This window comes from Penicillium pulvis (genome assembly GCF_028828015.1).
Source record: "Penicillium pulvis strain IBT 33274 chromosome Unknown contig_3_segment0_segment0, whole genome shotgun sequence".
Classification (NCBI taxonomy): domain Eukaryota; kingdom Fungi; phylum Ascomycota; class Eurotiomycetes; order Eurotiales; family Aspergillaceae; genus Penicillium; species Penicillium pulvis.
In genome coordinates, this window is record NW_026643077.1 from 113,786 (window position 1) to 141,329 (window position 27,544).

The following is a 27,544-nucleotide window of genomic DNA, read 5'->3' on the forward strand; positions in this document are numbered from 1 at the left end:
CATGGAGTATCCCAAACAATGTGGGTGGACAAGGCACGCAGAGCGCTTGCGATCCCGTAATCGATCACAAGGAATCCCCAACCCTGGTGCAAATACTGTCCTCCAGGGCTGTACCTCGAAAACATGCACTCGCTCTCCCATTGTAATTGAATATATATACCTATAAGGTTCCCTTCGAACTCCGCTGTTGTAGCGTCCTCGTGGCGCAAGGCATAATTCGACACCAGCGGAGTTAATAAGAGTATGTTCAACATAGACACCCGTGAACGAGGCTTTTGTAATTTAAAAATCAACTGCCGAGTATTCGCCTAGTCTTTCTAAATTTTTAGATATTAGGAAGAGAAGTCTTTTTGTCGAACGATCAAACCGTATTGTTTCCTGGTCAATATCAGTTTTAACTTCAATTATAAGTCCGTCTTCCATGGACCAGTGAGATCAGGTGACCACTTATCGACGCCTTATCGCCCAGGAACCTATTTTTTTTTTATCGGTCTCAACTCTTATCCGTCGACTTTTTCTCTCTTGCCAAGGGTCCCAAATCCCCTCAACAGTTCCCCCGAGAAGTGAACATCTACATCAAAACATATCTGTCTCTTGATTTTCGCCCGAGACCAATCATTTCCAAACCCACCATATCCACGAATCCCTTCCCTCATGGACGCTGAGGCCTACCTCAAACGCCACGGCTGGTCTGGCCCCGGCAACCCACTGAACAAAAACTCCCGCCCAGGACCGCACGGTGGTCTGGGTCTAACACGCCCTATTCTTGTTGCGCGCAAGCAGAACAACCACGGCGTCGGAAAGAAAGTGACCAAAGACTCTGCGACAAATCAATGGTGGCTGCGGGGATTTGAAGATGCGTTGAAGGGCGTAGGCGAAGAGAAGCCTGCTACGGCAGTATCAACAGCGAATGCGCTTACCAGTGAACTATACCGATTCTTTGTGCGAGGAGAGGGTCTGGCCGGGACACTCAATGACGCAAAACCATCAAAGCCGAAGTCCTCAAAGCCGAAAAGGAAACGCGATGACGATGATGAGGACGACCGCAAGGCCAGAAAGGAAGAGAAGGCTGCTCGGAAGGAAAAGAAAGAGGAGAAGCGCAAGCGGCGAAAGATGAAGGAGGAGACTGAGACCGGTTCTGCTTTCAGTGATTCTTCCGAGGAAGATAAGCGGAAGGAGAAGGAGAGCAGTGAGGAGCGCCGGGCAAGACGCAAGGAGAAGAAAGAGAAGAAGCTGAAACGGCCTGCCGAGGAAGACTATCCCACACCTATGTCGACGGAACAAGAGCAGGACCTAGATGTCGCCGAATCAGCAGTCCAAACAACGGACAAGAAGAACAAGGATAAGGAGAAGAAGAGCAGCAAAAAGATTAAGAGCAGCGACGGTAACCAAGAAATAGACGGAAAGAAATCTAAGAAGGAAAAGAAGGAAAAGAAAGAAAAGAAGTCCAAGAGCACCTGAACTCGTTTATTGGACATGAGTTGTCTACACTTTGCATACGCGTTTACTCGCGATCAAGATACCCATTTGTTCGATGATACAGTGAATAGAAACCTGAATATTTCGGCGTCATTTTTGATCTCCTCTTCATATCAGTTCTGCGGCAACTTGCCCGGTGTGCCTGACAAAATCCAAGGCCGCCTTGCCCAGAAATCATCCTTAATGATATCAACATGATCAACAACTACCTGTGCCTTGCGACGCAGTTTCTTCAACTTATCCTGTTGCGACCTTGATTGCTTAGCCTCTGGAACTGAAGCCTCATCTTCTGTCGAGGGAGTAGCTTTGGGCTCGACGAGCTCAAACTGAAAGTCACCTGTTAGAGTCGGCACCAAGAGTAAGGGCTGAGATGTTTTACCTGGCGATAGAGCACGCTTCCTTTTTTGTATATATCTCCTTCGTTATTGTAATTGATGCCAAACCGCTTGAAAAGGATCTCATTTTTGTCTGAAGACACAGTACCCTGATACCAAGTCAATACATACCGCAGGACAGCCTAACTTCGCGGAATAGACTTACCTTCAGCTCTTGTTCCGCATCTGTGTTGGTCATACCACCTTGCAGAACCATAGTCCAGAAAGTGGTATTGTAGAGATTATTGATATGACCTGCATGCCCTTGGTCAGCCAATCCAATGCACGAAGACGAATAGAGAAAAACTTACAATCAACCTGCCTCCAGCTCATGTAATCTCGTAGAATACGTGTGTTGGGGTAAATGACCGCTCGTCCATCAAAAGATGGGAGGTATGGCGGTGCTAGTGGGGTAGAAGGGAAATATGTGGGCCACAGATAGATATAGTACGCTGTGAATGTCGAGACAATGGTTGTAACCAGTTTGCTGGATACAATGTCTCGTCAATGAAATGTCCGCGATCATAATTGAGAGTATCAATCACTACTTACGCGTTTCGCCGCTCGAAGAGCTGACAAGTAGGTGGAAAGACGAAGCTGGAGCGTATCGATGAGTAACCATAGTAATTGCAATAGTTGAGTGGAATATACCTGTACTCATCGCTGACACCATAGGCAATGCATAGATCTGGAAGATCTTTCATGACCTCGACCGCAGCCGCATTCATGAGATCAAGCGCGCGGCGGTCATTGGGTTTTTGGAACGCATAGTGATCCGACAGCCTAAAGTCGTTAGATGAAAGTGAACGCTACACAAGACAGAGGTATTGAATCTGTAGTTGTCTAGGGAAACTTACTTGTGAAATCCTCTTCCGTCAATGCGAACCACAATCCAGGTACTAGGAAGCAACGGATCGGATTGCTCGAAGTCCTTGACATACTCAAATCTGTCGGAATTAGCACCTCGGCAAATGAGTTGAGAAATTGAATCATGTACTTCGAATTAGCCATATCTGTGGGTGGAAAGAAGCAGCGGTGTCGAGTGAGTAGATTTATCCCACCGACGAGTCATTTTGTGCGCGCGATAAGAGTCACCAGTTGACGAGCCCCGCTCCCCCACTAATATAAGGTTATCTATTCAGCCTAATACTACACGCTCACAAGCGTTAAAATGGCCATGGGAAATTACGAAGATGGAACAAAATTGCAAGAATACGTATGAAGGTTTGTAAAGAAACGGTCGCTATTGACCAATGTACTTCGGTTGAGTCGCCGTTGTGGTGTATGTAGTAACTGCAGAATCTAAGAAAAAAGAAACAGTGAAGGGACGGGAGATCATGAAAGAATCTCCGGAATTTCGGGGATTTCCTCGTCGCCAGTCTCACTGGCTCGCTCGCTCGTCTCGCTAGCCTTGTCCGATTTTCGTGATTTGCGAGAGAAGAAACCAAGACTACTGCGAGTAGATCGGTCTGCCGAGGGCACGCTAGAGAGTGTGCTATCGATGCTCTTCGCTAGCTGAGCTTCACTGGCTGCGTCTTCATCGATGTCGGTCTGTGAAGACTCGCCCTTTTTCGAAAATAATCCAGAACGGTCTTTCCAGGAGCTGAATTTGCTCGAGCTGCCTTTGCGGGTAATCTTGCGAATGAATGATTCCTTGGATGCATTGTCTACCGAAGTACCGGACGGCATGCGTTCCAAGGACTCGTAGGACTCACCCGTGAAGTGGGAAAAGGAGCGAGAGGTGCGAGGCTCAGAAGGAGACCCATCGTCGACGTGAAGATCAAAGGGGGCGTCAGACTCGTCTCTATCTTTCTCTCTATCCTTGTCAGATCTCCTGCTAGAAAACATTCCTCGAAAAGACGGCGCAGCCGGGTTTAGCTTGGGGGTGATAGGCCGATGGGACGAGGATGGACGAGTTCCAATCGGCGCTTGTAGCGGCCGATGATGGCGATCGTATGTGTCCTCGACGAAATCGGGCTCGCCAGTCAATCCTAAGGGAAGATGGCCAGACGACCCATATTGGATTGAGGGCCGACGAGAAGGCGCTCGTGACCAGGTTGATGGAGATGTCCAATCTAATCCCAGCGGGCTATTTCGATGTCCCATTTGATCCGTCGATGGCCACCCAAAGTGGCGATTGTCCGTAGAAGGATGGGGAAGCTGATTCTGATTCTCAAATGAAAACGTAGATGACGGCCTTGGAGATAGGGAACCACGTCGAACACCACCGAGAAGAGACGACGGATCAATAGGGTCATGGCGGGGACTGAATTGATTGTATCCGGTGCTCAGGTCGGAGTTTCCACGGCTACCAGCACCGCCAAACCCGAACTTGCTAGATGAGAAGATGTTCGAGAAGGCAGCCCTCCTGGAAGGCGCATGATCGGAGGAACTGTCTGCAGTCACACCAGTGGTGTTACTTCGAGGGAATAAGGACATTGCGTTTGCCCAATTGCCCGTATAACTCAATCTCCGACGTCGCGATCCGATTGGGTCTAACTCATCAACATTTCGGGGGAAAGATTGACTTTGCCCAGGTTTCAAAGTACCCAACATAGGTGGTCCATCAGCCAAGGTCTTCCCACGGGGGCGGTGGAACCCAAAAATCCCAGACAGTCGTCGAGAAGCGCTTTTCGGCGCTTCCTCGGCAGCGGACAACTGCCCCGGTTGGGAACCAGAGTCCTGTCGATTACGGGTCTCTAACGGGCTAGCAAATATACTGCCTGGCCTACTCCCAGAAGAAACAGGCGAGACAGGGCCATGACCAAACCCATCTAACGGCATGTTAGACGAATCCATCGTAGAAAATCGTGCGCGACCAACAGGTCGGGGAAATTCGGGCGATTCCTCATCTCCAAGCAGGTCTGATGGCAGCAGGGCATCGGCTCGGGGACTCATTTGCGGATTGTTAAAGGCAGCCTCGGCGTCAGAGCGCATGATCTCTGGCGGATCAGAAAGACCCGGGAGAGTCATACCATTATTAATATTGAAAAACGTAGAGGTCGGAGCGAACGTGGGGGAGTTGGACGAGGGCGGATTGCAATTGATTCCGGGAAAAGTCGATTCAATACCGGGGTAATTCAAAGACGAGGAGAAATTGCTCACCATGGAGCTGCGGTGGCGACGGGGCCGAATTGTCGCTGTATTCGACATATCCAGTTCCAAAGGCGGCAAGGAAAATGGTCCTGAGCTGCTAGGACGTTGCGTGGTAAGCCACTTCAGCCGCTCTTGGGCTTCTTGATACTGTTGCTGAGCCTGGGCATGGAGGTTGACAAGGGTGGCGTATCGAGCATGGAGTTCGCCCAGCTTCAGCTCCCATTGACGAGCCCGCTCATTATCAATCCGGTCAAGCTCCTTCCCGTCTTCGTTGTCACCACCCTGAAGACCTTGTCGTTCGTCCTCGAGCTTCTTGATTCGGCCGCCCTTGTCTTGAATTTCTTCGTCGATGATCTTCATCTCCGCCTGCTCTTTCGCAATCTTTTTGCGCACTTCTTCCCCTCGAGCCTCACCATCTTCCTCCAACCGAGTCTTGTCCTCCTTGGCTTGCGCAGCATCGGCAACCATGCGTGCAATCCGTTCTTGCCATCGGACAATATCGTTCTTGCGTTTTTTGCGCTCTGCTTCCTTCTGCTGAAGAAGCCTCATTCGTTTGGACTTCTCGCCCTGGACCGAGCGATTGATGCTCTCCAGTTTCGAGACGTGCTTCTTCAGATCTCCACTGACTTCGTCCTTCTCCTTGACTCGCTTCTTCAGCTCGTCACGATGCTTCTCCAGTTCCTTTAACATCACAATATGCTCGTCTTCCTCCTCAGTCACTTGTTTTTCCATATTTTCATTTTCTTGTTGTAACGCTTTCAATCGATCGGCGAGTTGTTCCAGACTTCCATCGCGATCATTCTTGAACACGCCTTTATGTAGTTCGTCGTGTCCATGTGCAAAATCTGCCGCTCCTGCCGCGGGGGACAATTTGCGGCCGGCAGATGGCCGTTTTCCGGGCAATTGTCCGGCGCTATGTTCACGGGCCATCACTGGGGCAGAGGGAGTCGGTAAGCCGGCCGTAGACCGTGGGATCGATGCTCGAATTGTTGGACCACCAGTGGGGGTATCCTGCTGGGACCGGGATAACGGAAGAGATTTCGTTCGGACATGGAGAATCGCACTTGGGGTCTGGAAATTTGCTGCGCTGACTGATAGAACACAGATGTGATAGATGCTTCCCGGTATGAGATTCAATATTTCCACCGCGGTCTCCGCGCGTTTCGACTCGCCCACTATTGCTCCATTAGTGCCTGCTCCGCAATGGTCCGAACATTGGGATAGCGAGGGCATCCATACCTTTAACATTATTCACCTGAATGATATGCTTATGTATGGAGTTATGAAAATCGGGTTGCTTCCAGGCTAGGCGGATCTCACGGGCCGTGATCTCTTCCAGGGTGACTTCTGGCGGCGGTGGGATATCTAGACCCAGCTTCTCCACAAGAAGCTCATTGGGGGTCTGACATACCTGCCAGGCACGATACAGAAGCCTGTGTCCGTTATTAAAACTGTGACTGCTGAGAATGCATTTGAACTCACCAGATCAGGGCCCATAGAATGGAGACGGCCAGGAAGAGAGCCATCACGCCTCGCACCCTGACTCGGGGAATGATAGTCGGGTAAGCGTCAAAGGCGTAGTAAAGTGGCTCATACATCCCAGCGTCGAGTACCCATGGACGCGGGCCGGCGGGGGTGGAGGAATCGGAAGGTGAATTAGGACGTTCTTGAGGATGTTCTTGATCGGCTTTCTCCAGTGGAGTGGGACAAGACCGCACGTGACCTGTTAGTCAGGGTCTGCCAAAATAGGTCTAGCGCGATCAGAGGCAGAACGATCGGCCACTAGCCCTGATGGGGACTAGTGTCTCAAACCTGCAAAAAGTGACGAGTTGCAGCCTCGGCATGATTGTTGGCCGCTTACTTAAGAATCGGTTGGGCGTTGAATGTTGATGAACCAACAGATCCGGGGATGACCGGCTAGTTCGACTATTGGGGTGAACTAGGGTCTCGGCGTTGTTTCAGCCTTTCTTTCTAGTTCTCCTCATATTGTATCTTTTTTTTATCATTTCAGGGAGACCATTTCCACTTATCAGTGGCCAGTTCAGCTGTTCCTTGCATTGTCAGCTGAATGTCACATGGGGCCGTTTGGCGGCGATTCCTCCAATTTCTTGGTCCTTACTCCTCATCCTTCTTTTTCCCTCCGACTGATCTAAAAACTCCCCCACTTTTGTCCTTTGCCGTGATTTCGGTCCCTTTGATTCCCGGGGCTTGATTTTGCTTGTTTATTGTACCTGGCCGAGGGTGTATGACCCAATCCGGCAAAGATGCAGTACGTCAGAAGCCTCAGCGGCTCCGTGTCCAAGACATGGAACTCTATCAATCCCGCCACGTTAAGCGGAGCTATTGATGTGATTGTCATAGAGCAAGAGGATGGTAAGTTTAGTGTCACAGATCCTTTTAGAATGATCTCCAACCTGACGTGTTTGTGTCGCAAGGAACCCTTGCCTGCTCGCCCTTCCATGTCCGCTTCGGAAAGTTCTCGCTTTTGCGCCCATTTGAGAAAAAGGTGGAGTTCAAGGTCAATGGAGTCAAACAACAGTATGCAATGAAGCTTGGAGAAGCGGGTGAGGCATTTTTCGTGTTCGAAACTACCGACGAGATCCCCGCGTCACTACAGACTTCCCCGCTAGTCTCGCCCGCTAGCAGCCCAAAGGTGCCCACCGAAGAGTTTGGGTCGCTTCAGGAACCAGAGTATTTGGACTTGGAGAAGAATGGGGATGTTGTCTCTGAGGGGGCGAAGACTCCACCTAATATACCGATATCACGACAATCGCGAGCTGCAACTGATCTAGGTACAATAACGCCTCTGTCACGGTCTCCCGACGGCTCAGACCTGCATCACGACTCTTTCAATAACCATCGAAGCAAACCATCTCTCGACCATTCGGTATCTGAGGATTTACTTTCGACTAGCCTCCCTCGGGCTGCGACCGAGCAGCTATCCTCTTCGCCCACCGGCTCAACTCAGGACGAGGACGCAGCACAAGCTCGTTCTCGTAGTCCACCTCCGGTATCTGTAGAAGAAGCGATGTCCCGTGCTATGTCTCTGTCCAAGAAACTTACAGGTTCCAACATTCAATCACATGTCACGGAAACAGGCGATCTGATGCTGGACATGACTGGTTACAAAAGCAACGAGGAAGATGCCCTTCGGGCCGAGGTTCTCGCTCGCAAGATTCTCGCGGAGGAACTAGAAGGGAGCTACGATATTGGTGCACTCATTGGAGCCGACGAACATGGGAACCTCTGGATCTATAGTAGCGAAGAGGCAAAAGAAGCGGCTGATCGGAGAGCGGCCATCAATTCGATGCGGCCCAGCACAGTCCTGAGCGATGATGCAATCTCGGACCCAGGGTATCACAGCGAGGGTGATCATCATATTACCCCTGGGCTACCGATTGGGGCCCGCCACCACCGAACCAAGTCCGATGTCCAGCCTGGCTTTCCTACACCCCCTCAAACTCCAATGCATGATTCGTTTGCCGTCGAAACCCGCAATTATGCGAAGACATTGCGATTGACCAGTGATCAACTCAAGGCTCTTCAATTGAAACCAGGAGCCAACACCATGTCCTTCAGCGTGAACAAAGCTACATGCACCGCGTCAATGTATTTGTGGAACGGCAACACTCCGATTGTGATTTCAGACATTGATGGAACGATCACAAAGTGAGTCAAATCTTAGAACTGATATTTGAGTTCCAAAGCTGACAATAAACTCAGGTCGGATGCGTTGGGCCACGTTCTGAATATGATTGGACGGGACTGGACCCATACTGGAGTCGCCAAATTATACACCGATATTGTGAACAACGGCTATAATATAATGTACCTCACTAGTCGATCCGTTGGTCAAGCCGATACTACACGGGCATACCTCTATGGTGTCTGCCAGGATGGATACCGGCTTCCCAGGGGCCCTGTGATTTGCAGTCCAGATCGTACGATGGCTGCACTCAGGCGAGAAATTTACCTCCGGAAGCCTGAAGTCTTCAAAATGGCATGTCTTCGGGACATTCTTAACCTATTTTGTGGGAAGGAGAACCCATTCTACGCTGGGTTTGGCAATCGATTGACGGACGCCTTGAGCTATCGAACTGTCAACATCCCGTCCACACGAATTTTTACCATCAACTCCAACGCTGAGGTTTCCCTGGACCTGCTTAGTCTTAACAAGTATAAGAGCAGCTATGTCAGCATGCGGGAATTGCTCGATCATTTCTTCCCTCCTACCAGTCTTCTGGTACACTCCGGTGGTGAAGAATATACGGATTTCACCTACTGGCGGGACACGCCACAGAATTTGGAGGATTTTTCACCCACCGACAGCGAAGATGAAGACGAGGATGACGAAGCAGCAGACGAAGACGAAGATGCGGACGAAGAAGACTACGATGATGAGCTCAGCGACGGCGACGAATATCCTGATGATGAAGAAGGCACTGATCTTGGTGCCAGCTACCTTTCGCAAGGCTCGGTCTTGTCTAATCCGGCGGGATCAATTCTGGAGTCTGTAGAGGGAGATCTGAATCCTCTGGACCTTGAGTCAGAAGTCGAGGAAGACGAAGGCCTGCCAGAAATAATCAAATCCGCAGGCATCAAATCCCTGCCGCTTCGTCCCAAGCCTTCACAAGATGCCTGAATGTTGTCTCATTGAGAACTTGGGCCAAATAATCGCCATGACGTTCACTATGCCCGGACGTCCACATACAACATACAACATACAACATACAGCATTGCGAGTTCTTTCAACTAGAACGTGGTTACGCATTGAGAGTACTTTGTTTTTCTTGTTTTGGCAAAGAGATACCCTGTTCAAACTTTTCATTTTACATGCAGATATCCAGTGTTGGACCTGCATTTTTATATACAACCTATCATTGCTACCCATTATTTGCATCCATGGCGTTTGAAATGTTTTCTTTATTGCAACGCGGTATACTCATAGCGTCTTGTGCTGCCTTTTCATCTGAAAATGGACACGACTCCTAAGTACAAAATCTATAGGAATAGCAAAGTGGATTTAACAGCTTTTCAAGGTTGATATACTGTAGTTTGAAGTTCGCATTGCCTAAAGCGGTTAGCGTCATATCGGAGCTCTTTTCGGCTTCACCAGGTTCCTCCTGTCAACGCTTCTTTTCCATTTCAGCTCTGTCAACCCTGCAATCACTTCAGCTCACCAGCGTGTCCCAAAGACTGCTGACTCGCCAATGATAGTAGACTGCCCACGGGTCATCGTCTAGCCGACCTCTTGGAACTGTCCCTCCGCCAGCTCCCCGACCGGTCCATTTCTCAACCCTCCCATCCACCACTCCTCCACATCTGATTTCGCAGCTTCCACAAAAATGGCTTCCCCAAGCCAGACTCAGGGCTCCGTGCCAGCGACTCAGCCTCTCACACCACCCGCAGAGTCTTCAGGGGCCAACGGCGCCTCTGCCCCGGCCGCAGCAGCAACCGCTTCGCAACCACCCACTGCTCCCCCCGCGACAGCACCAACCACATCAACAGGCCATCCACCACAAATCCCCGGAACCTCCCTACAAGATAGCGGTAAAACGCGCCGGCCACGCGACGTACGCTTGGTTCACATGCTCCTCGCGTCGCTAGGCGTAACAGCTTACCAAGACCGCGTGCCCCTCCAACTCCTTGACTTCGCCTATCGCTACACCTCCAACGTACTCCAAGATGCTGTGCACCTTGCTACAGAAGGTTATGCAGGCGCAGTGGGTGATGCCGCGGGGAATACCGGCAAGAACGCTAACTCGGCGGAAGTAAATGGTGTTTCGCTGCCAGCGCTGCGGTTGAGCATTGCATCGCGACTACATTATCAATTTCAGACTGGCCTGCCGAAGGAATTTCTGATGGATGTTGCATCTGAAAGGAATCGGATTGCGCTACCTGGTGTGTCGAGAGGGTTCGACGCTGCCGCTCCGGGTGGACCCAATGGAGCACCTGCGGCCGCGGCTAATCAGAGCGTCATGATGGCTGGTATGCGATTGCCGCCGGAGCGATTCTGTCTTACAGGAATGGGATGGAACATGAAAGATGAATGGGACAGTGAGGGCGAGGAAGAGGAGGATATACCCGATGCACCGCCACAGGGTGAGAAAGAGGATGGCGAGGAAGAGGAGAATGATGGGAAGATGGAGGATATCTTCGGTGAAGACACTGCCATGGGCGAAGCGGGTGATGACGATGAGGATCATAAGATGAATGATGTTTAGTCATGTTTACGCATCTCCATTTTTCTGCTTTATGCCTTGGGAGGGTTGGCTGGCGTTTGCGGGTGTCTGGAGTCCTGATCATAATACATTTGCGAGCTACTTAGACTGGGAAAAAGTTGATGGTACCTTGATAGCCAAAACATCTCCTGGGTTTGCACAACAATTTTCACCATAGGACGGGTAGAAAGTACACCATTACACAAGGAAGAAAAGGCAAGAAGATGACTTTGCAGTCTATAATCAAGACCGCCAAATGCATGTGTATACTGTACATGAAATCGAATGTCATCCAGGTCACTCCAGGTCGGGATGACCATGCAAAAAAAGACAGATGCCCAGCAAAACAGTAACGCCTGATTGATTCCCATTGCGCCGCGAGGAGAGAAGGCATACGAACTGCGCCCTGAGTCGGAGGTTCCCGGTATTCGGCATCAGGGGAAATCTACTGGATGAAACCTGTCCATCCAGAGGAAGTGGAACCAAAGCAGGATAGTCTTGGAACGATGCATGGAAACCGTCAACAAGCGGGCAAACCAAGCGATTCGTTCCTGGAACTCGCTCAAACGGACGCGCTCATTTGCGGGAGAAGAAAGTTTGGTGAATTGATCCAATCCCCCGACGCCGAAACCCATATACAACAATATACAACTCACCACAGAAAGCCGGTGATCGAAGGAAGAAAATGAAAACCCGAGAGGATCCCAGGGGATATAACATACGCTTGTTCGTGTCAGTAAATGAAATGACATTCAGCCAATCACCTCCCTTGAGTCTTCTCTCGGGTTCGCGCTTCGTCTTCACGCATCATACTGATGACCTCTGCGCGCCGCTTCTCCACACGTGCGAGCTCCTCTTCCTTTTGACGACGTCGCTCCTCATGTGTTGCGAACCAGTCCTCACGTGCGCGATCTTCCTCTTCTGGATTAGCATGGGCGACCATGCAAGAGTTCATGGCCAGACGCTGCGTGCGACAGATCCATGTTGCGGTGACGGTTCGGTTGACGGCGCATTCGGCGAATGCTGTAGTTTGACGTTAGTTCAATATCTGTCTTGGATATATGTGTAGCTGCTTCTCGGCCGAGTTTGAGATGAAACATGAACCAAGCTTTCAGGGACTATGGGGGATTTTTGACCCAAGAAGGGCAGCGTATAGAAGGGTGAGGCTGGTACATACCCTTAATCTCGGGGGCACAGTGGCTTCGTACGCGCTTGTAATAGAGGAGCTTGACTTCTTGTTCTTGGGAGGCAGAGAGTGGAAGCGGATTGCGGAGGTTGTATTTGCGGGGCGCAGGAGTAGCCGCTGGCGTGCCGGAAGTGGAGGGTGTAGCCATTGGGACGGAGTGGTTCGATCACGGAGATCGAGAATGATGGATGTCGATCAAGTTAGAGATGTCGGTCGGGGTGGAGGATTGAGTGGCAAACTCAATGGGCCGATAAATAGCTGCTAAACCACTGAATGTGACTCTTGAATAGCCCGGAAAGTCTGTGTACAGCAATTGGGATTGAAGGAGATATCTGATCAAGATGAGGTGCAGGGTGTGTTGATGCGGAGCGTGAGGAGCCGAGTCGGGCGGAGAGGGCAGAAAAAAAAAACTTCCGTACTTTCTTATGCTCTCACAACCACGACTAGCTAGACTTGTCAGCTCCTCGTTGTACATTTCGAATTTGAACATTGTCATTTTTGACACATAATACCCTGTTGAGTTTGGTTTTATTCAGCCCACACCTCACAACCACCCAGCATGTCCTCCATGCGCAATGCCGTTCAACGGCGAAACCACAAGGAGCGTGCCCAGCTCCAGGGCCGCGAGAAGTGGGGTATTCTTGAAAAGCACAAGGTTTGTCATTACTGGGAACTCAATACGGCTATTGGTTGCAGCAGGTTTTTCGGATCGTAAAGGCTGACTACTGCAACAGGATTACTCGCTCCGTGCCAAAGACTACAATGCCAAGAAGGCAAAAATCAAGCGTCTCGAAGAGAAGGCGCGCGACCGCAATCCCGATGAGTTTCACTTTGGTATGATGGGTGGTCAGAATCAGGCACAAGGCAAACATGGCCGAGGTGGCGTGGGGCGAGCTTCCGCTGCCGGACTGAGCCACGATGCGGTCAAGTTGCTCAAGACTCAGGATCAAGGATATCTCCGAACCGCCGGAGAACGGATACGTCGACAGATTGAGACTTTGCAGCGCGACATTCAGCTGCAGGATGGCATGAACGTGGCTTTGGGCGTGAAGACCCAAGAGAAGAAGGAAGAGTCAGAGGATGATGGCGATGACGATTTCGATGGATTCGACGACCTGGACGATTTCGCTTCCAGTAAACCCGCCAAGCCGAAGCCACGCAAGGTGGTCTTCGCTGATGACCGGGGTGAACAAAGAGTCATGAAGAAGGGGAGTAAACAGGCCGAGGACAGAGAGGAAAGTGATGAAGAGGAGCCTCGTCAGACCCGAACAACCCCCAAGGAGATTGCTGCCAAGCGACAAGCACTTGTTGAGGCTCGCCGGGCTCGCAAACTCCGAAAGCGGGCCGCCGAAGCTCGACAGAACAAGCTTGCTGCGCTGCAGAAGCAATACGAGGGCATCCAAGCCGCCGAGCGGGAGGTTGAATGGCAGCGAGGCAAGATGACCAACTCCGTGGGCGGAACCAACAAGAATGGGATCAAGTGGAAAATCCGAGAGCGCAAGCGCTAAGTGAAGGCATTTTCCTTATGAGTTGATGACCCGCGGCCATTTCACATTTGGTTTTTTAATGGGTTTACTCTATCTGTATCGATACCAGCATAGAAGGGGAGTTTCAGGCGTTGTCATGTATAAAGAGATTCCATATCAGAATCTAAAAAGAGCCAAGCGGGATCATTCTGCCAATCACTTGAAATCCATTTTGATTTGACGTAGTTTTCTATGTGTTCCTCGAGCCATTCGGGATCCGCATTGCAATCACCATTCACAGCCACAGGATTGATAATCGGCATCGTCCAGTGGTGTCATGTCTTGCGTGCTTGCTTTCCCATTTCGGGCAGCATATCCCATCTAGTTTTTAGTCTACGTTGATCCACATTCCCAGTAATCCCCGCAATCTGATAGGATGCTTGAAGACGAGGGTCCGCTCGGATTATAAATGAAAGGCTGACTAAGTTATCTTTATCGGTGACTCGAGAATGTCGCCACCCCTCACTTACACTACATTTTCTTCTTCTCTCCCACTCCTGTCTGTCCCCACCAAACCACTCACAATGGCTCCCTCATTTGTGTCCATTGATACAAACGACTCCGACGTATTTATGGCCCCGCCATTAAAGCCAGTCGACGCCCCGCGAACCCTTCTCCTCGCTCCCCCTCCATCGCCACCCAGGAGGACAAATTACGAGCCGTGTTCTCCTCCCACCCCCGCACAACCACAGACCTCCAAATGCTCGATCGCCTCTCCGCTGGTATCGTCACACTACCTTCAAACACTTACGATCTGGTCCTCATCCTCACCGATTCCGATGGTTCACGACGCGCCGAGGCTCTCCAGCTCCTCACTCGTGATGTATACACCGCCCTCGTACCGGCCATGAAGTCTGGCGCAAAATTGCAGACAGAAGATAATGCTCTTAATGCCTCTGAGGCAATGGAGGCGGTCTTGGCAGGCTTGGTGCAGAATGCGACCGGCTTTGAGAAGCCAAATTACGAACAAGCGTCCGCCGTCCCGCTGAAATTCGGCCTCAAGAAAAAGAAGACCCCCGCTGCGGCTCCCGTTCAAGCCCCACCTATGGGAATACAGTTTGGAAGTGGATTTGCATTGGATGGCATGAATGGCTCCAATCACGACAGGGACGACAATGATGAGTTGATTAATGAGGACTCTCTTCTTAACGAAGAGGATTTAACGAGACCCATTATGCCGCGTAAGTTTGCGCTTTTCTTATGACATCCATTGCTATTCTATTCACGTACTGACATAATTTTTTAGCCCCAGAGTGCCAGCCCAAGACTGGGAGAAGGAGGAAGGCCTGCAAGGACTGTTCTTGCGGTTTGGCCGACCGACTCGAGGCAGAGGATAAGGAGCGTCGCGAGAACGCTGATAAGAGTTTGAACGTCATGAAATTGAATACAGATGATCTGGCTGAGCTGGACTTCACCGTGGAGGGCAAACAAACTGGGTCCTGTGGGAGCTGCGCCCTTGGTGATGCATTCCGATGCGCGGGCTGTCCATACCTGGGCCTACCTGCATTCAAGCCCGGTCAGGAAGTGCAGATCTTGAATGACGTCGCTCAGTTGTGAATGTACTAGTTTCATCATTTTTTTGTTTAGTAGGTAGGCATGGTGGGTTTACGGATTCCGATGTCGGGGCTGGGCTTGGATATTTTTTTTTTTCTTTTTTGCGCTTGGTGCCCAAACTACATAGCCCCGATTATCTTGCATTGGGTTATTCCCTACATATGATACCGTGCTAGTCTCTAGCAATAATCAACTCAAAAGGTGTTTGGTTAATTTTCCAATCTCGTTCTACCCCTCGATCTCTAAGATAAACTATGTGGATCCTGACATCACCGCTTAACCCGCTAGTCACTAGTCTCGTGGCTCCGTCCTCTCACAATCTCTACAATGCGAATGACAATACGATTGATGGCATTGCGCAAATTAATCATTTTCGGAGCAGAGGAAAACAGATAAAAAGATAAGACTTTCGAAGTAAGTATACTTAGAGTAAAGGCTTCATAATCATAAACACAGATTGCCTCTGCAACAGGGCCTTTTATTTCGCTATTTTGAAATCATCGCACATTCCTCATGGCTGGTAAAACTATATTTTATGGAGAAAATGATAAACCGATCAAGAGCGGTCCTTCTTCATCTGCGCAACACGGATGCTGACTGCTCGCTTGTGGGCATCCAGTCCCTCGACGGCGGCTAGAGTCTCGACAGTCTTGGCCAGCGCCAGCAAACCGTCGGCAGTCAAGTTAGAGCTGGTGATGTGCTTCAAGAAGGAGCCAAGGTTAACACCGGAGTACTGCTTGGCATATCCGTAGGTAGCTGTGATTTGGTATGTTAGTTGATGTAATCTAAGCGGGGAACGAGAATGTGACTTACGCAGGGAGTGGTTGACACCAGCGGAGTAGTCCCCAACACTTTCGGGGGTCCAGGGGCCAATGAAGACACTGCCAGCGTTCTGGACCTGCTCGACGATAGCCTCGGCACCATCAACCTGCAGGATCAAATGCTCAGGGGCGTAATCGTTGCTCAGAGCCATCGCCTCGTTGATATCCTTCACCACGAAGGTGACGGAGTGCTCCAAAGAGCCGCGAACGATGTCCATACGGGGCAGAGCACGGGCCTGTGCGTCAACCTCGTCCTCAATAGCACGCAGCTGCTCCTCATTCAGGTCAACGGCAATAAGAATGACCTGCGAATCGACACCGTGCTCAGCCTGGCTCAACAGGTCAGAGGCAACAAAGGCCGGATTGGCAGTCTTGTCAGCAATGACAAGAACCTCACTGGGACCGGCGGGCATATCAATGCTAACACCCGCGGAAGTGTCGTTGGAGACAAGCATCTTGGCGGCAGTCACGAACTGGTTACCGGGACCCAAGATCTTGTCAACCTTGGTGATGCTCTCAGTACCGTAGGCCATGGCGGCCACGGCCTGGGCACCACCAGCCAGGACGATGCTCTCAGCACCGACCTTGTGTGCGACGTAGACAATCTCGGGGGAGATGCTGCCATCGGCACGGGGAGGGGAGGCCAGGACGATCTTCTGGCAACCGGCCACCATCGCGGGCACACCCAACATCATAGCGGTGGAGGGCAGAACGGCGGTACCACCGGGAATGTACAGACCAACACGCTCAATGGGGCGAGAGAAGCGAGAGCAGACCACACCGGGCATGGTCTCCATAGTGAGGGCATCATTGCTGCCCTTCTGCGCAGAGTGGAAGCGTTCAATGTTGCCAATGGAAACGTCAAGAGCCTCCTGAACATCGGGGGTGAGCTTCATCAGTTCGGGTGCGAATGGGGCGTGGATAACGGGGGAGGTCAATGAGGTCGCCTTCTCAAACTTGTGGGTGTACTTGAGCACGCCAGCGTCACCATGCTCGCGAACATCCTGGATGATGGGCTTCACTAGACCAACAATGGCGTCATTGGACTTCTGGGAAGGACGGTTAAGGAATTCCTTGACCTCAGCGGCAGAGACCTCAGTAGTGACGATGCGCTTCATTTCGATCCGCGAGCGGTCCTCAACGGGAGCCGGAGCCGGAGCCGGAGTAGGGGCCGGAGCAGGCTTAGCCTGGGGAGCAGCCAGACCAGCCTTCTCAGCCCAGGGTCCCTTGGCGTCGCCCTTTCTCCGCTTGACCTTCAAGCTCTTGAGGTCCAAGTTACGCTCAATGTCCTCAAGAGTCACACCGGCGGCAGTACACTTAGTCAGGGCAAAGTAGAACAGATCGGCAGCCTCAAAGGCAATCTCCTCCTTGGTTTTCGCACTGCACAGCTCCTCTGCCTCCTCCATAATCTTGGCCTCGGCGAGCTTGGGCTCATTGAACAAGCGAGCGGTGTATGAACCGACGGGGGCATCGGCCTTACGCTCCAGGAGGGTCTTCTGCAGACGCGACAGACCGGTGGAGGCGCCAAAGCAAGTTTCGGTGCCGAGGTGGCAGAAGCCTGGAATGAGTCACCGTAGTTAGCAATCGATTTCCATGATGAGATTATAGGAAAGCACGTCATACCGCGTCCGATCTGCTTTACAACAAAGACTAGGCAGTCGGCATCGCAGTCAAAGCCAATGCGGATCAATTCTTGCACGTCGCCGCTCGATTGGCCCTTGTACCACAATCCGCGCTTGCGGCTTTGGTAGACACCGGTACCGGTACGCAGGGCCTCGGCAATGCTCTCGTCGCTGCTCCAGACAAATCCAAGGCAAGCACCCCGCTCGTCGGTAACCGATGTCGCATACAGGCCATTGGACTGGTCAGTGACTGCGCGCGAAGCCAGAAGCTTGGCGGCAGAAAGCTGACCCGCCGCATCCCGCTCGACGGTCAACGTCTGGGAGGGGATAATGGCAATAGCACCCTGCTGAGTGACCTGCTGCACGGCATCTTCAGCGACCACCTGATCATTGTAAGAGACGTAAAGGCGTGGGGAATCGGAGCTGATGTTCAATTTGGAGGCGGCGGTGGTAGCGGCGGCAGGCTCGGTGCAGACGCTGGCATCGTTGCGCTCGGAGGCATTGGCAGAAATCCACTGTTGGAAAGTATCTAGCTGCTCGTTCGACGAGGTGTAGACCACCAATCGTGATGAAGGAACCGATTGTTCCTGGGAAAGTGCTGTCAATTGGTCGAGGGTGATGAAGATCTTTGCGGCACCGGCGTTGAGAATATCGACAAGATCACCGGCGGAAGAGACGGCAGTAGCGTCCACGTAAACATCCAGGTTACGGAAGTGCTCACGCAGGAACTTCTCTGCTTCAACAAGACCAGTAACCTTCACCAGCACCCGCCCGAAGTAGGCGATCTGCTTGAGCGAAAGGCCCGAGGTGGGGGTGGAGGGGTAGGAGATAAGGAATGGTGTAGCCATGGCGGTTAATGTGGAAGAGGAGATTAAAGAGGAAAAAGAGGGACTTCTCAAAGTGAGATCCCCAATGGAGTGGGTAAATGGATGACTCTTGTGGCACTTGGTTTTTTTCCAACCGTGACTGGTTAACCCCCCGCAACCGCTGATTCATCTCCCGATGCCGCTAAGTAACAGTACTATGACTCTTATCTTCTACACCATTTGTGAACATGCAATTGTTGAATGAATGATTGGTTTTAAACAGTTTAAACAGTTCTTTACGAATATACAGTCTCCCTAGCTCCAAAATATACAGCAGAAGCGTCCATGTCGTTTTCTGGCTTCCTGATTGGCTCTTATGAGTCATAGACGATCTTATAGGCCGAGCAAATACCCTTGAAAGCCTTGAGGGACGGAGGTAAGCCATCCAATAAAAAGCATTGGCTTTCTTGGGCCTGATAACATCTTGCTCCAGCCAAAATGATAATTGTTCGAATAGTGCCCTGACAGGAGCGTCACCATCAACGCTAATAAGCATTTAGCCGGGCCGATCCAAGAATTGGGTAAACCAGATGACCCGTCAATAGACATGAGCAAAGCAGTGTACTTGCAAGAATGCCGTCTACACCAAGATATCAGTGACATAAGTATTGCGAGCAACCTGTTCCGGATTCACTTTCTGTGACTACTTAGGAGGCCAGGAAAATAACCCATAATGTCCTCGGCCACTTGGGATACTTATAACAGATGTTTTGCTTGTTGGTGGTATATCTGCTGTCCCAGAGCAGCGCTGCCTGCCAAGGTATACTAGGTACAGCATCAGAACCATCAAGCTCGAATGATTTGAGCTGACTTACCATGGGATCCCGAGCCACTTAGGGGCTTGGCAAGTCGTCTAAGTCATGCGCTAACGTTCGGAAATTGACTGGAGTGATAGTCTTGGAAGTTATTGTCAAGAAATATGTGTCAGGGAGCACAGTAATCTGGAACGTGAGAATAATAAGGTGTATTGAACAGCTTCTCATCGTCTGGGAACACTGCTGGTAGGTAAACTTGGGATTATGTCATTGTCGCGTGTCCTGCACAGCCATGCATAGGAAGTTTCTCACAATTACTCAGTCTTATATCCCTTCATGCAGTTCCAGACTGTCTTTGCGCTACTGTACCCGAGACGGCTATGACTACCACTTCTGAGCATAGAATGTTACCTGTAAGGTTCTTGCCTCAAGGCCTCGCAATTTGCATGCACCCTCGGTAAACTCAGACCACGTTGGGAATCATATCCCTGTGAAGTATAAACAGCCAAGAAATGCAAATGCAACCCATTCTGCGGGGAGAGAATCCTCTAATGTGGTTGGAGGATCCCCTCGGGCTCGGAACATGGAAATCATGGGAACGAGGGAGCTTATTTCCAACATGCAAATGCATGTTTCTGAAGCTTTGACTGAAGAGAGAGAGGAGAGGAGTTTGGCTTTCTCTGTCTTGGCTCTTTGAAGTCTTTTCTTTTAGAGTGTAGGTTGTCTTTTCATGCAGCCTCATCGAGGCCGCCAAAGACCCTGAAAATTCAAGTCAGTATCACCTGGGCTGATCAGTCGCGCCAGATATAGTGTAGCCATGTTGGCAAAAGTAGACGAGGATCGGAATTCGCGATGAATTTATGGGGGATCGTCTCAAAAGTGGTTCAGCATTCCGAAACAACAGGGGGGAAAGTCAGCCCTTGCAGAAGTTGGAAGCCCCCTGGAAGGGAAGTGGACCTCGGAGATTGGAATCCAGGATCGGGGATTACGATCATACGGATGATGGAAGCGTGCAGGGAAGTAAACAGGGCGTGTGATTTCCCGATTTGCAACCCCACGCTTCACACTTCCCCACTCTTCATACCTCATTCCATTACATGCTTTAATAGTCGCGTTGTCCCCTGCTCATTTTCTTTACAGCTTTATTCTTAAAGCTACCTTCACTACATAAACCTACACGGCATACACTCTTTTGGGTTGAGACCCAACGAAACCATGCGCGTTACATCGTCATTATTATTAGTGGCCTTGGGCTTGGTGAGATCCACCACTGCTCATCCCTTTTGGCAAGACGCCGAGACTGTCTTGAGCGCATCATCCGTGTCGACGAACCAGCAGAAGGCCGATGCGGTCAAGGAGGCCTTTCAACATGCTTGGAATGGATACATGAAATATGCTTCCCCACACGATGAGTTGCACCCGGTGAGCAACGGGTACGGAGACTCCAGGTAAGCTTGATTCACACCGGACAAATTCAAAATTCAAGGGCCGAAATGAACCGCATATCTTTAGGAACGGATGGGGTGCCTCCGCTGTCGATGCGCTCTCAACTGCCATTATTATGGGTAACCAGGATGCGGTCAATACTATCCTGGATCATATCAAATCAATTGATTATAGCAAGACCTCGGATCAGGTCAGCTTGTTTGAGACGACCATTCGTTACCTGGCTGGCATGCTGTCCGGCTATGATCTGTTGACCGGCCCAGCTGCGAATCTGGTCACCGATTCAGACAGTGTTGATAGCTTGCTCACGCAGTCTAAGAATTTGGCCGACGTGCTCAAATTTGCCTTTGACACACCGTCGGGTGTGCCATACAACGGTATTAATATTACCTCGCAAGGCAATGACCAGGCCACAACGAATGGCCTCGCCGTGACCGGCACTCTGGTACTAGAATGGACGCGACTGTCTGACCTGCTGGGTGACGACGAGTATGCCAATCTCAGCCAAAAGGCCGAGTCGTACCTGTTGAACCCTCAGCCAGCCACCACGGAGCCATTCCCCGGCCTTGTGGGAAGTCACATTAGCATCGAAACTGGAGAAGTCACCGATGGTTCCGTCAGCTGGAATGGTGGCGACGACTCCTTCTATGAGTATTTAATCAAAATGTACGTGTACGACCCTACGCGGTTCAAGACATATAAGGACCGCTGGGTGCTTGCCGCAGAGTCGACCATGAAACATCTGGTGTCGCACCCGCAGCCCCGTCCAGAATTGACGTTCCTGTCTTCGTACAACAACGGCAACTATGATCTCAGCTCGCAGCATTTGACCTGTTTCGATGGCGGAAGCTTTTTACTGGGTGGAAGCGTGTTGGGTCGTCAAGACTTTATTGACTTTGGTCTCGAGCTTGTGCATGGCTGCGAGGCTACTTACAACTCGACTTTGACACATGTAGGTCCTGACTCCTGGGGGTGGGACCCTAAGCGGGTTCCAAGCAACCAGAAAGCCTTTTACGAAAAAGCCGGGTTCTACATCAACAGTGGTTACTATGTCTTGCGACCGGAGGTGATTGAGAGCTTCTACTATGCGTACCGCATAACCGGAAACAGCGTTGTAAGTTTCACCCCAGTCTGAATGACCAAAGCATTTCCTGACCATATAATAGTACCGTGACTGGGTGTGGAACGCATTTGTGGCCATCAATGCTACTTGCCGTACCGATTCGGGCTTTGCAGCTGTTACCAATGTGAACGCTGCCAACGGCGGCTCGAAGGATGACAATCAGGAGAGCTTTCTGTTTGCCGAGGTCCTGAAGTACTCGTACCTGGCCCATGCTGAAGGTAAGCTTAAGTGCCACCAAAGGCAGACTTTATGCTGACTGAGATTATAGATGCCGAATGGCAGATCCAGGAGGGTGATAAGAACACCTTTGTGTTCAACACCGAGGCTCACCCCATGCGTGTGAAGCATACCTAGTGTTTTTGTCGTCAATTATCTCTAGCACATAGGCATTTCGTATGAAGTCCGAACGAGTACATTCCATGCTTTGTTCTTTCCTCGTGACTAAGTATATGATTGTAAAGCTCATCTATTTGTCAAGGAAATTGCTGGTTTGCAGCTTCTTCACGATCTATTATTATTTTCTATTATTATTTGTGCATTCTCAAACATCATGTTAGAAATGAGAGATGAAAACTGCCTCAGTTGCCATCCATGGATGATGAACTCATACTAGTCGACCATCGCCCCGCGTATATCTCGTATACCCGATGCAACATGATGGCTATCCCTGTCGACAGAAACATGATGCTCGAATAGGCAGGTCAGCCATGGCCAAAGCAAGCCGTAATTGCGGCTCCAGAATGCGCGCTTCCGCCGTCCTCCCCAGCTTTGTGAGGCACTCATGGTAACCATGGAGAGCCCAAACGTTATTCGGGTGTCTCAAGGCACGAGGCAATGACTGATCGATTCCAAGATCGGCGGCGTATATGTCAGCTGCTTCCTCGACTCGACCCTGTTCAAGAAGTAAGGCCCCAAGAGCATGTCGAGTTGGCTGCATCCAGCCCCAGGGCTCATCATAAGGAAGGTTATCGTCCCGGTCAATAGCGGTTCGGAGACTAGCAAATGCTGCGTCATATCCTCCACAACGATAAAGAATCTCGCCTTCCAGCATGGGAGCAGCAACACCAAGAATGTCTACGCCTGTATTATTGAAGATGGTCCGAGAAGAAGGAACCCGGTTGGTTGCGGATATAAACTGCTCTTGTTCTTTCCTTGCCTCCTTAATCCGGCTCGTAGCTGCAAAGGCCACCCCTTTTGCATAGTGTATCATAGCTGTGGTCACGCAGTAGAGTCTTTGATTCATGGGAAGTGGGAGGGCAATAATATCATCCCAGCGACCAAATCGAATAAGAGGATGCACTCGCATGGCTACAAAACCTTCAAGCCAATCAGCAAGGGGAGGCGACTCGACCTGCAGGAGATCCTCGGTCATAGAATTTGCCAGCTCCGTGGCAGTGCTCAGAGCGATCTTAGACTGACCACCCAGCATAGCTGCATACATACGAAAGTGGTAATCATGCGCACGATACAGATGGTAAAAATGGCCCAGGCTCTGATTGGCCAAGAATTTCTCATCGGCACGAATTGCAGAAGAATTCGATGCTATAGCTCGACGGTAGTCGCCGCAGAGAATATCCAAATGAGTCGGCATATGTTCCAAGTGACCGGCATCGGGAACAAGGCCTCGTAGATTGTCCGCTATTGGAAGTGCACGCTCCGGGGTTGGAGACATTTCCATCAGATGGATATACAAGTGCAAGAGGCCAGGATGTTGCAGGGCATCTTCGCGCGCCAATGCGTGATCTAGTGCCTGTTTTACTTCAAGAGTCCGAGCATCATGGGTGGGTTCGCCAGACTTCAGGTCCCATAGACCCCAGGGAGTGAGGTTCATTAGTGCATCACAATAAAGGGCGATAACATCCAGATCCTCCGGAAAAGCCTGGTATACAGCTTCCATGGCCTTCGCATACTGGCAGTTCCAATCTGTGCAGTCCTTTACAGGTTCTGCCTGGGGATACCGGTGCTGTAAAGCCTCGATGAGGGCCTTCTCCACGGGTGACATGGTAGATGCGTGCTTCATGGCCTCCGTGACCGCAGCATGCGCCCGTGTTGTGGTGGTTGAAAGATCCTCTCCGTCAAAGAGCTGCCAAGGCTTATTGTAGTTTGGACCTAGGGCAAATGCTAAACCCCAGTATCCCATTGCGCAGGTTGGATCTGCCAAGATGCACTGTTCAAAACAACGGGCCGACTCCTGGTGGTTGAAGGCGTAGGCCCAGATAAGGCCACGATTGAACCACGACTGGGCATCTTGGCTGGCGGTTGTGACAGGCCGATGAAAGGTACCTAGGTCATAGTACTCTGTAGCTGATGACAGATTTTTCGGAATTACAGTTTGATGCCAAATTTTGGCAGCAGAGTCCAGATTGCTCATTGTCGCAGTTGATCATTTCACGAACTCGCGAAGCAAGGATTGGGTTCAGGGTGGGGGATGTGGGGCAGTGGGAACCAATCCCGAATGGACGCTAGAACTAGTGCAAATATACTGACATGAATCCGGGGAATCGAGTACTCGAGTACTTGCCTTGAAAGGTGGTTTTGATGATTGGGAAGCGTCGTTGCTTCCTCAAGTTCGCAATCTCCCGTTCGGGAAGACCAAGCCCGATTTCGACACTCAGCAACGTGACGTTCTATCTTCTCCAAGTCCCTTCATTGAACCTCAAGACATCATTATCGTGAACCCCGGTGAAACCCTTCATCAAATCTCTAGCCATTCGCTATTCAACATGTCCTCCCCTCCCATCAATATGCCCAGCTGGAAAGTGGCCTTCGGCATCTTTTTGTCGCTCACATGCATCATCCTGATCGAGAAGATCTTTGGCATCCATATCAATATCCTCAAGTACGTTGCCGTAATGATGTTTCAGGCTATCGACTAATATATTGTAGCAAGGGAACCGCCATGGCCACCTTCCCCGGATGGGCCCAGATTCTTGGACCCGGCGAAACCCAAGCGGCCCTTCTGCATCGGTGGATTGAAGCACACCGGAATCTGGGTCCTGTGCAAGCCCCAACTCAGCCCCCCGCGACCGCAACGCCAACCACGGCACAGAACACTCAGCACCTGGGGAAAGGTTCCTGCAAGTCGAAGCAACTGGGGGACGCATGATCAATTTGGTGATTTGAAAAAGGGATGTACAGCCGGATTGTTGATCCACTCCGGGATCCACAGTTGAGGGCATTTGAGCGGATCCGCTTTATCTGCTCGATCCCGCTCACCTTGGGGGTCAACCTTGCGGACTTATATATTCCGTACTCGTTGCTTGTTGGTGTTGAGTGAATATTCATATTTGGCTCGTCGCGTTAGCTCTGCATAACTCTGCACAGTCCCGACACTCAAGGCTCTTTTTATTTTTTATTTTTATCTAATTTTTATTTTCTTTTATCCACGCCATCAACCATGTGCGGCAACAGTAACCGTCCGACCTTCGGGGGCACCATTGCCGTGCTTTTCCCTAGACAGAACAAGTTGTCGTCAAACAACTCGGAGACTTCACTGTCCTCTTCACCGGATTCCGTTACTTCATCCGCTTCAACCTCTTCCATGTCTTCATATTCGCTCTTTTTCCGGGACCCTGAGGTAGACAGTCGCAAAACCAAAGCCATTTTTCAAATCGACGATGCCCAGACTTACCATGCACTGCGTGAATGTCAACAGGTGAATATGCGCATTGAGTAAGGTATCTCGGTCTTTTCAACCCAAACCATACACTAATATGCCTTTTGTAGGAAATACGGAGACCTCTCTTCCAACGGAGCATCTTCCGCTCCCTTGCATCAATTCCAGTTGGACTTTACAAAGAATGCACGAAGTTTCCAGACCAATGTGGAGTTTGAGTTGCCCGAAAGGCTGGACCTGGGTGTCTCAGAGAAGGGAGTTGTCGGTCGCCAACTCACAATGAGCGAAACGGACGGGACTATTCTGGGGATCGGCATCGTGGGATACAATTGATTATTCATGGTTTACATTATTTTTATATTCATACCCGGTAGGCCTCTGGCGATTAGGATATTCATAGCGTTATTGAATTTATCTTGCCCATTTGAGGATTTTCCTAACTAAACATTCACATCCGAGTAGGTCCACAAGCAAATGTTGTGAATGGGGGTCTTTTCTGATTCTAAATCTCTTCGCTCACAGTTTAACGGGATTCTCCACGCCAGCAGTGTATCGCTTCTCGGCCTCAGCCCAGTTGATGATCTTCCAGATACCCTCAATGTATCCAGCCTTGTTGTTAAGATACTACAGTCGAACCAAAGTCAGCGCATAATTGATCTGAGACAAGACAACACAACTCACCTGAAGGTAATAAGCATGCTCCCACATATCAACACCAAAAACCGGAACATCGCCTCCCGTCACCGGGTCCTGATCCTTGGTCGTAGTAATCTCCAACCGTCCTTTCGGACCTCCAGAACTGACCAGCCATCCCCATCCACTTCCTTGAATTCCAAGCAGAGCGGCTCCAAACGCATCAGTGAATCCCTTCTCCGATCCCCAACGGGCATTAATAGCTTCCCGTAGAGCCGGCGCCGCACTGGCAAGATCGTTTCCGGGCGTGCCAGGTGGAGTGAGGTTTTTCCAGAAAAGGGAGTGGTTAATGTGACCACCACCGTTAAAGCGGATCTTCTGCTGCAGAGAGATCAAAGCCGAGACATCATTTGTCTGTGTTGCGGTAGCGTGAGCTGTAAGGGCGGCGTTGAGGTTATTGACGTAGGTTTGGTGATGCTTCTGATGGTGGAGCTCCATGATTTGCTTTGAGATCACGGGCTCAAGGGCCTGGGATATGTGAGTTATGCTTTGATGTATCCGTGTTGTGAGACTTACATCGTAGCCATATGGAAGGGGAGGGAGAGTGTGGGATGCCATTGTGAGTTCAAGGTTGTTTGATGTGGTAGAGAAGTAGGAAGCAAGTGATTGTATAAAGAGAAAGTGTCACCAAGGTCCCCCTGATAAAGTGCCCCTCTTAAAGAACCCACCACCAAGGTACCACGTCAATTGTTATTGCGTGAGATTGAGCACATTTCTAGGGTCCACCCTTTACTTCCATTCCGATGATGCCATTCGTCCCTGATTGATCCACTTTATTGTGAAGATGAGTCTTGTATGACGGTAGACATGGTGTAAGCAACTAATTTGATCAATAGTTTATCCGTGAAGTATAGAGCTTAGGAAGATGGAACATAGCGACTTGGTCATATGTCATCTACATTTGGAGGCAAATTTTCCTGGTTTTTACGTGGAATTACTTACAGCTTTACCTGCTGACATGATCCCTGCCTAATCATAAAATGAGCCAGTTGACTATACTGACTTGATGACTGAACCCAATGATACAGAATGAATTAATGTATCAATTCAAACGACCTCATATTTTGGTCGTGACTTATTTCATTACTGGATGAATGCCGGATGACTAATTTCCAGATCTGCGGGGTTTCGGTTGTCAATAAGCCTCGGCCTACATGACTATATAC

General features: G+C 50.4%; 14 protein-coding genes across 14 annotated transcripts; 8 read left to right on the plus strand and 6 right to left on the minus strand.

Annotated features, from left to right (window-relative positions):
* Window positions 1-654: 654 nt before the first annotated feature.
* On the plus strand, window positions 655-1,461 carry N7503_006191 (uncharacterized protein; the record flags this gene model as incomplete). Its single annotated transcript, XM_057065738.1, has 1 exon — window positions 655-1,461. The coding sequence occupies one exon, from the start codon at window positions 655-657 to the stop codon at window positions 1,459-1,461; it is 807 nt and encodes a 268-aa protein (XP_056921207.1).
* A 131-nt stretch (window positions 1,462-1,592) lies between these two features.
* Window positions 1,593-2,864, minus strand: N7503_006192 (tRNA guanylyltransferase; the record flags this gene model as incomplete). Its single annotated transcript, XM_057065739.1, has 8 exons — window positions 1,593-1,805; window positions 1,859-1,963; window positions 2,020-2,108; window positions 2,165-2,340; window positions 2,406-2,450; window positions 2,505-2,636; window positions 2,711-2,800; window positions 2,851-2,864. The coding sequence occupies 8 exons, from the start codon at window positions 2,862-2,864 to the stop codon at window positions 1,593-1,595; spliced, it is 864 nt and encodes a 287-aa protein (XP_056921208.1).
* Window positions 2,865-3,188: 324 nt separating this feature from the next.
* Window positions 3,189-6,670, minus strand: N7503_006193 (Fibronectin type III domain protein; the record flags this gene model as incomplete). The annotated part of the gene is made up of 3 exons (XM_057065740.1): window positions 3,189-6,124; window positions 6,189-6,382; window positions 6,432-6,670. Coding segments are annotated over 3 exons (3,369 nt in total), but the record flags the coding sequence as incomplete, so codon positions are not given.
* Window positions 6,671-7,213: 543 nt separating this feature from the next.
* On the plus strand, window positions 7,214-9,591 carry N7503_006194 (putative lipin Smp2; the record flags this gene model as incomplete). The annotated part of the gene is made up of 3 exons (XM_057065741.1): window positions 7,214-7,322; window positions 7,385-8,618; window positions 8,673-9,591. 3 exons carry the CDS (start codon window positions 7,214-7,216, stop codon window positions 9,589-9,591), a joined length of 2,262 nt encoding a protein of 753 aa, XP_056921210.1.
* Window positions 9,592-10,294: 703 nt separating this feature from the next.
* N7503_006195 (putative transcription initiation factor TFIID, 31kD subunit) lies at window positions 10,295-11,173 on the plus strand (the record flags this gene model as incomplete). The annotated part of the gene is made up of 1 exon (XM_057065742.1): window positions 10,295-11,173. The coding sequence occupies one exon, from the start codon at window positions 10,295-10,297 to the stop codon at window positions 11,171-11,173; it is 879 nt and encodes a 292-aa protein (XP_056921211.1).
* A 757-nt stretch (window positions 11,174-11,930) lies between these two features.
* N7503_006196 (uncharacterized protein) lies at window positions 11,931-12,504 on the minus strand (the record flags this gene model as incomplete). The annotated part of the gene is made up of 2 exons (XM_057065743.1): window positions 11,931-12,193; window positions 12,348-12,504. 2 exons carry the CDS (start codon window positions 12,502-12,504, stop codon window positions 11,931-11,933), a joined length of 420 nt encoding a protein of 139 aa, XP_056921212.1.
* Window positions 12,505-12,884: 380 nt separating this feature from the next.
* Window positions 12,885-14,035, plus strand: N7503_006197 (rRNA-processing protein UTP11). Its single transcript, XM_057065744.1, has 2 exons — window positions 12,885-13,011; window positions 13,091-14,035. Exons 1-2 carry the CDS (start codon window positions 12,916-12,918, stop codon window positions 13,862-13,864), a joined length of 870 nt encoding a protein of 289 aa, XP_056921213.1. The 5' UTR covers window positions 12,885-12,915; the 3' UTR covers window positions 13,865-14,035.
* A 547-nt stretch (window positions 14,036-14,582) lies between these two features.
* Window positions 14,583-15,439, plus strand: N7503_006198 (uncharacterized protein; the record flags this gene model as incomplete). The annotated part of the gene is made up of 2 exons (XM_057065745.1): window positions 14,583-15,063; window positions 15,129-15,439. The coding sequence occupies 2 exons, from the start codon at window positions 14,583-14,585 to the stop codon at window positions 15,437-15,439; spliced, it is 792 nt and encodes a 263-aa protein (XP_056921214.1).
* A 434-nt stretch (window positions 15,440-15,873) lies between these two features.
* N7503_006199 (histidine biosynthesis protein HIS4) lies at window positions 15,874-18,747 on the minus strand. Its single transcript, XM_057065746.1, has 3 exons — window positions 17,881-18,747; window positions 16,250-17,815; window positions 15,874-16,192 (listed from the first exon to the last, which is right to left on the minus strand). The coding sequence occupies exons 1-3, from the start codon at window positions 18,725-18,727 to the stop codon at window positions 15,993-15,995; spliced, it is 2,613 nt and encodes an 870-aa protein (XP_056921215.1). The 5' UTR covers window positions 18,728-18,747; the 3' UTR covers window positions 15,874-15,992.
* Window positions 18,748-20,715: 1,968 nt separating this feature from the next.
* Window positions 20,716-22,427, plus strand: N7503_006200 (glycoside hydrolase family 47 protein; the record flags this gene model as incomplete). Its single annotated transcript, XM_057065747.1, has 4 exons — window positions 20,716-20,948; window positions 21,013-22,060; window positions 22,113-22,287; window positions 22,338-22,427. 4 exons carry the CDS (start codon window positions 20,716-20,718, stop codon window positions 22,421-22,423), a joined length of 1,542 nt encoding a protein of 513 aa, XP_056921216.1. The 3' UTR covers window positions 22,424-22,427.
* Window positions 22,428-22,730: 303 nt separating this feature from the next.
* N7503_006201 (TPR domain protein) lies at window positions 22,731-24,440 on the minus strand (the record flags this gene model as incomplete). The annotated part of the gene is made up of 1 exon (XM_057065748.1): window positions 22,731-24,440. The coding sequence occupies one exon, from the start codon at window positions 24,438-24,440 to the stop codon at window positions 22,731-22,733; it is 1,710 nt and encodes a 569-aa protein (XP_056921217.1).
* A 373-nt stretch (window positions 24,441-24,813) lies between these two features.
* On the plus strand, window positions 24,814-25,175 carry N7503_006202 (uncharacterized protein; the record flags this gene model as incomplete). The annotated part of the gene is made up of 2 exons (XM_057065749.1): window positions 24,814-24,908; window positions 24,956-25,175. The coding sequence occupies 2 exons, from the start codon at window positions 24,814-24,816 to the stop codon at window positions 25,173-25,175; spliced, it is 315 nt and encodes a 104-aa protein (XP_056921218.1).
* Window positions 25,176-25,466: 291 nt separating this feature from the next.
* N7503_006203 (uncharacterized protein) lies at window positions 25,467-26,018 on the plus strand (the record flags this gene model as incomplete). Its single annotated transcript, XM_057065750.1, has 2 exons — window positions 25,467-25,741; window positions 25,796-26,018. The coding sequence occupies 2 exons, from the start codon at window positions 25,467-25,469 to the stop codon at window positions 26,016-26,018; spliced, it is 498 nt and encodes a 165-aa protein (XP_056921219.1).
* A 183-nt stretch (window positions 26,019-26,201) lies between these two features.
* On the minus strand, window positions 26,202-26,936 carry N7503_006204 (superoxide dismutase; the record flags this gene model as incomplete). Its single annotated transcript, XM_057065751.1, has 3 exons — window positions 26,202-26,309; window positions 26,367-26,846; window positions 26,895-26,936. The coding sequence occupies 3 exons, from the start codon at window positions 26,934-26,936 to the stop codon at window positions 26,202-26,204; spliced, it is 630 nt and encodes a 209-aa protein (XP_056921220.1).
* Between the last annotated feature and the right edge of the window lie 608 nt (window positions 26,937-27,544).